This window comes from Anomaloglossus baeobatrachus, chromosome 5 (assembly GCF_048569485.1).
Source record: "Anomaloglossus baeobatrachus isolate aAnoBae1 chromosome 5, aAnoBae1.hap1, whole genome shotgun sequence".
Classification (NCBI taxonomy): Eukaryota; Metazoa; Chordata; class Amphibia; order Anura; family Aromobatidae; genus Anomaloglossus; species Anomaloglossus baeobatrachus.
This window is the reverse complement of record NC_134357.1, coordinates 520,750,740-520,758,477: the sequence shown is the minus strand read 5'-3', so window position 1 is coordinate 520,758,477 and position 7,738 is coordinate 520,750,740. Positions and strand designations below refer to the sequence as shown.

The following is a 7,738-nucleotide window of genomic DNA, read 5'->3' as shown; positions in this document are numbered from 1 at the left end:
CTTTTGTGCCTCCCCTATTTCCTCATAGACTGTAAGCTTACAAGCAGGGCCCTCACTCATCTTGGTATCTGAAATTTGTAATGTCTCATATTGTTTGTACATGTTCCTCTAAATTGTAAAGTGCTGCGGAATATGTTGGCGTTATATAAATAAAAATTATTATTATATAAATGACTCTCTTCAGATTCTCTTGAACATGATAATGGCTTGTCCTCTGTGTGAACTCTTTGATGTTCAGCATAATTAATATCCTTATCAACGTTTCATACATCCTAAGCAAATAAATCACATTTCCTCGGTATGAATTTTCAGATTTGTAAGAAGATTTATTTTTTTAATTAAGGCATTTTGCGCTTGCTGCACATTACAATCACTTTTCTCGTGTGTGAATTTTTTGATGTTTAACAAGATTTGATTTATCTATAAAACATTTTGCACATTCTGAACATGAAAATGGCTTCTCCCCTGTGTGACTTCTTTCATGTGCAACAAGAGTTGATTTTCTTGTAAAACATTTGTCACATACTGAACATGAAAATGGCTTTTCCCCAGTGTGAATTCTCTGATGTGTATTAAGACTTGTTTTCTGATTAAAACATTTCCCACATTCTGAACAAGAAAATGTTTTTGTCCCTGTGTGAAAGCGCTCATGTTTAATTAGATTTGATTTATCTGCATAACATTTCCCACATTCTAAGCATGAAAATGGCTTCTCCCCTGTGTGAATTCTCTGATGTTTAGCAAGATCAGATTTTGTAGAACAGCGTCTCCCACATTCTGCACATGAAAATGGCTTCTCCCCTGTGTGAATTCTCTGATGTTGAACAAGTTTGGATTTTTTTGTAAAACATTTTAGACATTGTGAACAGGAAAATGGCTTCTCTCCCTTGTGAATTCTCTGATGTTGAACAAGTGTGGATTTCTCGGTAAAACATTTACCACATTCTGAACATGACCATATCTCCTCCCCTGTGTGATATCGCTGATGTTTAACAAGAGCTGATTGATCTGCATAACATTTCTCACATTCTGAACATGAAAATGGCTTCTCCCCTGTGTGAATTATCTGATGTTTAACAAGTTTTGATTTCTCTGTAAAACATTTCTCACATTCTGAACATGAAAATGGCTTCTCCCCTGTGTGAATTACCTGATGTTTAACAAGTTTTGATTTATCTATAAAACATTTTCCACATTGTGAACATAAAAATGGCTTCTCCCCTGTGTGAATTCTATGATGTTTAACAAGATTAGATTTCTCTATGAAACATTTCCCACATTCTGAACATGAAAATGGTTTCTCCCCTGTGTGACTTCTCTCATGTGTTAAAAGAGTTGATTTCCTTGTAAAACATTTCCCACATACTGAACATGAATATGGCTTTTCACCTGTGTGAATTCTGTGATGTTGAACAAGTTTAGATTTATCTGTAAAACATTTCCCACATTCTGAACATGAAAATGGTTTCTCCCCTGTATGACTTCTTTCATGTGTTTCAATTGTTGATTTTTTTGTAAAACATTTCCCACATTCTGAACATGTATGTAGCGTCTTTATTTTGTGAACTTTTTGATATTCGCCATCTTTTCTGTTATTTTTGTTTTGTTTAACAGAAAGTGATGAAGATAGAAGCTGATGAAAATCATCAGACGATAGACTTTTGCTGTAAAGGACTGGAGCTATATCTGAGATTATGGCAGGCTCTTCATATGTATCTGTTGTGATATCATAATCATCTTGTTTAAAATTTGAAAATAGCGGATATATCTCTGAGCTCCTGCTACAGTCATCTGTGAAAAATAAAATCAATTTTAGTATTGTTCAATAGCACATCATTGAAAGTACATTTATACTATTATGTCAATTATTACAGCAGAGCAAAGTCCTATGATGCTTTGGCAGTGGCACCCATTAACCTGGAAGTTAAGTCAGTGCGCAGTGCAGAGCTTTGCTCTGCCCTTATTGATACAAAGCAATGTGTGCTTGAGCTTCAACTTCGTTAGTGCAAGATTCATGGCAATCTGTGGATGACATAGGTTGTGTCATCCACATCAAGCAAGCCAGGAGAACAGCAACTGCAGGTATTGAGGAGGTGTTAAGATTTTAAGATTTTTTTTTTTCCCCATCAAACCCAACCATGCCATATTGTAGATGGATAAGATTTTTTGCACAAAGGTGGAGTTAAAGCCTTAATTTAATTTTTTTTTTTTCAAGAGACTGTATTTAAAGGGATTAACCCGCAACAGGGAATCTTCATTTTTTGTTAAGAGTCTCCTGAGAGATCTTTCTTGCTTAACAAAAGGCCCCTTTATGTAAGATTTGTTGATACTTTGAACCTCTTTTTAAAAATCCTCGTTTTTTTTTGTTGACGTCTTCCAGAGATATACTGCACGTTTTCTTTATATATTTTTAAATTGATTAATGCAAATATTATAATGGCTCATAATGCACACTTGTTTGGAGATTACAGTGGTCATCAGACCTGCTGATATTGTGCACTCAATTAAAATCCAGAAGATGATACAATATTTAGAGGGCTTATTTGGAAAATCGTCACCCAAGAATTCGGCTCGAGGTTCTACAGAAGGGGAAACGGGAGGGTGGACTAGCAATACCAAACCTATGGCTTTGTCATATATAATCTCAAATGCAGCAATTTAGAGAAATATAAAGCAGGAAGTCAGCTGATAAGGGAAGGCATGGGATGGAAACAACCAGTGCGGTGGCTGGAGGTGAGATTCTGCTCATTTAACTAAACTAAACACCCAACACACTGGCTATGATTTACAAGGTGTTTGAATGGAAGGACTAGCTTGGTATTTCAGGTGTAACTGAATACTATCCGCTCTTGCATGATCCAGAGTTGCCTGAGATAGGGAAACGCTTTGGCTTCCGGTCATGGGAAGACAGGAGTATATATCTGGTTTCCCATCTATACCAAAATGGCGTATGTAAAAGCTTTGAACAACTTCAAAGTGAATATAAAATTGCCAATCACATCCTATTATCAATATTTGCAATTAGGACCATTAAGAAAAGCTTAATGCTGTTAAGAAACAGATGGATTTAACTAACAATAGTGAAGGGAACTATGCAATTACAGATCTGATTGTCTCCGACTTCTCCAGATGTACAATCTCTATGTTGTACCAATCACTCCAATCAGTATACATAAATAAGTCCCCATTGCAGATTACAACTATGTGGGAAAACAACTGGGGTCCTATGATGGGCTGATGTGTTAGAACAAACTCCCAGATTGTCGGTATCTCAAAGTCAAAGATTATCGCAATTATTGCTTCTACATAGAGACTATAGGACGCCCAGGTTTCTATGTAAGATATGGGCCAGGTCTGATGCGCTAGATGTGAACGGGATGATGTGCATCACATGCATTTGATGTGGGAGTGTGGAAACATTGCCGGACACTGGAGAGATATGTGAAGCCTTAAACGACAGGTATTTGGTATCCAAATACAAGCAGACTCAAGTGCTCGTCTCCTGGGTCTTTTAGAGAGGGGAGGTTGTCTGGATTCTCAGATTGCTTTGAGTGTCATATCAAGCAAGGAAAAGATTAACATATCACTGGTTAGACCCCGTTTCCCCATCAGTTAATGAACCCAGAGGCAAAATCAATAACACACTTGGTAGGGAAGGAATGTTTATTTAAAGAGAAATGTCTAGTATAAGTTTCACAAAATCTGTAAGGGATGGATAGACACCCTAGGCCTTCTATCCACAGTTTTCGGCCCTCTTCACACGTCCGTTATTCTGGTATGTATGATGTCTGTTTTCATATGTACCAAAGACACGGACACATGCAGACCCATTAAAATCAATGAGTCTACGGAAATATGCCTGAGTGTCCAAGTGGAGCACGATGTGTCATGTGAAATCAGTGTGACACGTACCGGAATAAACACATGCCTTTGAAATAACATGATTTTCTATACTCACCTGTCTCCATGCCTGCTGTCTTCAGCGCTGCTGTCACTTGCTTCTGGGCTCACTCACTATGCTCATTGCATTTGCACTGCACCGTGGACCCAGATGTAGCAGCAGTGTTGGAGACAGCAGCGCCAGGGACAAGTGAGTATAGGAGTTCCTGCTGTACTATCACAGATAGCAAAATGACTGCACAAGCTGAACACACACACAGAATATGCACACCATACCATGGACTGTGAAAAATGTGCGTTTTTTATCCCGGACATGTGAAGAGGGCCTTCCTACAAGACAGTATATTGGACCACTTTTTACTTATTAGTTGGTAGTACTCGAACCTCACATTTCTGTATAACTACTCTTTATCGACGTCTAGAAACTGATGGATTGGGAAACCTGCTACTGATTGGTGATAATAAAGATAATATTATTGTAGAGTAGTAAAGTTCAAATATTCAAAATACTGATATGATCTCGTATAATTTGGTGTTTAATTATCTATGCAAACCACATAAAAGGATTATTCTTTGTGTATGTAATATGTTTTTATTTTCCTTTATGATTTAAGTTGTGACTTTATATAATGTTAAAGGTTTAAAAAAGTTCAATAAAACAATGCACGGAAACAATTTGAGCAACTGTGCACTGAATTTTCAACAGCTTCAGCAGCCCAAATACCAACTAGAAACCTCAATATGGATCCAAATCCCTTGACGCAGTTGATCGGGTGGTTTAGGCTCTGAGACAGGACTAACCTCCTCCATATATAGAACGCTACTTAATCCGTTTCATGATAAATTCCCCCTTACTACCAAGGCTAGGTCGGAGGAAGACAAAGGACAGCTTTTGGATGATCAGTGCGATTCTCTATTAAGGGGGTTAACTAGTCACCAGGATTTTCCCTTTTGAGCTGCGGCCACCACCAATGAACCCTTATATACAGTATTCTGGAATGCTGTATATAAGAGCCCAGGCCGCTTTGGTAGAATTTAAAAAGACACCTTTATTATACTCACCTAGGGGGCGATCCGGTAAAATGGGACATATATAGGAGGTCATTGTGGAACTACAACCTATTCATTCCAACATCTCATCAGATTTTCAACAATTTCAAGTGTCTCATCTTAGGCCCCTTTTTCTAAATCATTTCCCTACAAGATCTGCTGTTATCTTAGAGTCTTCCAATCCTGATCTTCAATTCAGGGTCAAAAAGATTTTTGATGTTAAGAGTAAAACTATTTTGTCTGGTGGACTGGAATAACTGTAGTCCAGCATGTACAGTATTAAAATATATATATTACATATATATACTTCTCTTATGGATTCCCTGACCCTTCGCTTCCAGTGCTGCTCTAATACCTCATTCATTTCCATAATCTTCCAGTTGAGCATGTGACTATTAAAGCCAATCACTGACCCCAGTGGTGACCTATGCATCTCTATTGTGGCCAAAGATTGACGGCAGCAACATATCTGTACCGCGAGAACAGAATGTACGTAGATCGATCCCCGTATTAAAATTTTGTCTCCAAAACACGTTGATTTAAAAAAGGAGCAAAAAAAATGTTTTTTCTTTTTTGTTTACATGTCAAATCTTTCTATCAGTAAAATCCACGTAAAAAAACTCAGCATGAACAAAGCCTAAATAAAGTCAGCGCATAATTGTAGCAGCCAGTGATTACGTAGAATCTGTGACTTTTTTGCATTTAGTGGTCACTACTCACCTGGGTAGTTACATGTAGGAATCTCCTCTTTACACCACTCATCACCCCTCACATATGTCCCTGTTGTATTAATATGGGTCAGATCTTCACTCTGAAACAAACATTGTAAAAGTCACAGACAGATGGAGAGGTCACACCTATGATCAGCTCTAACCCTGCCATCTCCACTGTTCTCACTACACAAGTATAGACCATATAATACTGGAGGATAAAACAAGACTGAGCACAAGACCTTCACAGCCGTCTACACATCATAGGGAGATTTCATGACACCTTCTCTCCATCTACCTGATCATCCTGAGGAACATCGGGATCTTCTTGCTTACAGTCCTGTGGAAGAAGAGGATGGGGACATCTCTCTGGTGTTGTTCTCTTACTGTATAGAACTGGAGGAAACACATACAGGGACTGAATTCATTCTTTACATACAGATAATTATAGGCCGTGTATATTTAGTCCTGTCCATTACCTGGTGATGTGAGGGACTGTGGAACCTCCATCATGATGTCCTTGTACAGACCTTTGTGTTCTTCTAAATACTCCCACTCTTCCATGGAGAAATAGATGGCGACATCCTGACACCTTATAGGAACCTGGCACATACAATGATACTGTTATCCCCTGATCCCTTCATAGCATTACTGTATAATGTCCCAGCATTCCCAGCAGTCACCTCCCCAGTCAGCAGCTCAATCATCTTGTAGATGAGTTCTAGGATCTTCTGGTCATTGATGTCCTCATGTATAAGGGGGTGTGGTGGAGGCCCCGTGATTGGGCTCAGGGGTCTTCCCCATCCCTCAGACACAGGGGCCTGACAGCGCTCACTAGAGGTCTTCTTCACTACTGTGTAATCCTGGTTATGGAGAGACACAGTAATTAATCTCACTACAGACATTTCCAGAGTCCTCACCTCTCCAGTTCTGTCCATCTGTTATTCCCATAGATAAGAATGATGTAATGTGACATGATCAGAATCTCTCACCTCTCCAGTAAGCCAGAAGAGGATCTCTAGGGTGAGGTGTAATATCCCCTCCACCATCTTGTCTCTGTCCCTAACCATCCTTGATGAGTCAATCAGGGGGAATTCTTTTATATAGAAAATCTTCACGGTTAGGATCCGATATTGTAGGGACCTGAATGGGGAGAAGATGAGTCAATGTAACATCATGAGGAATTACATGTAAAAACACATTTACTGGAGATAATTAGGCGAAACATATAAGGAAATATAACAATATTTAATTTTTCCTTCTCGTAAGAACTAGAACTGTGAAGGCCACAAATTGGCTGTAATGATTACATGTTTGAGAAAGAAGTCCATTGACTGATGAAAAACTTAGGCAGCTTTGGAAAAGGAGAGGAGACTTTTAAGAGGCTGGCCACTACTTTAACATTGATGGCGTATCCTTAAGATAGGTCATTAATGTCTGATTGGCCGGGGTCCAACACCCCGTACCTCCACCAATCAACTTTTCTCGATTCCAGTGTCGAAAGCAGGCAGCCAGAAATGTTAAGTTCTGGAGCTGCCCCATCTTCAGATAGCGGGAGCAGCCGGGTACTGCACATCTGCCTCCAATTCAAATCAATAGGATGTTGATGTAATGTACCTGGGCGCTGTCGCTATCCAAAGACAGGTCAGCTCTAGAACTGAGCATTTCTTGCTGCCTGCTTCCACCAACGGGACTGAGAATGGCGGATTGGAAGGGGTGGGTCGGGCGTACGACCAGTCATGCCGAACAGTCATTGATGACCTATCCTAAAGGGTGCTTTACACGCTGCAACATCACTATCGATATATCGTCAAGGTCACGTCGTTAGTGACGAACATCCGGCACCGGTAGCGACATCGCAGCGTGTGACAGCAAGGAGCGACAATCAACGATCGCAAAATCGTTCAAAAACGGTGATCGTTGACACGTCACTCCTTTCCTTAATATCGCTGCTGCCACAGGTACGCTGTTGTTCGTCATTCCTGCGGCAGCACACATCGCTATGTGTGACACTGCAGGAACGACGAACATCTCCTTACCTGCGTCCACCGGCAAGGCGGAACGAAGGAGCTGTACTA

At 39.8% G+C, this 7,738-nt stretch overlaps 1 protein-coding gene across 1 annotated transcript in view; it reads right to left on the bottom strand.

The window, feature by feature from the left end:
- Positions 1–301: 301 nt before the first annotated feature.
- Positions 302–7,738, bottom strand: part of LOC142312877 (uncharacterized) — a 237,509-nt gene continuing 230,072 nt past the window's right edge. The window contains exons 29-34 of the mRNA XM_075351861.1: positions 6,653–6,803; positions 6,344–6,523; positions 6,140–6,263; positions 5,959–6,056; positions 5,671–5,761; positions 302–1,791 (exon numbers count right to left, since the gene is read on the bottom strand). Coding sequence (XP_075207976.1) covers positions 371–1,791; positions 5,671–5,761; positions 5,959–6,056; positions 6,140–6,263; positions 6,344–6,523; positions 6,653–6,803 — 2,065 coding nt within the window. The 3' untranslated portion in view covers positions 302–370. The remainder of the gene's footprint in view (positions 1,792–5,670; positions 5,762–5,958; positions 6,057–6,139; positions 6,264–6,343; positions 6,524–6,652; positions 6,804–7,738) is intronic.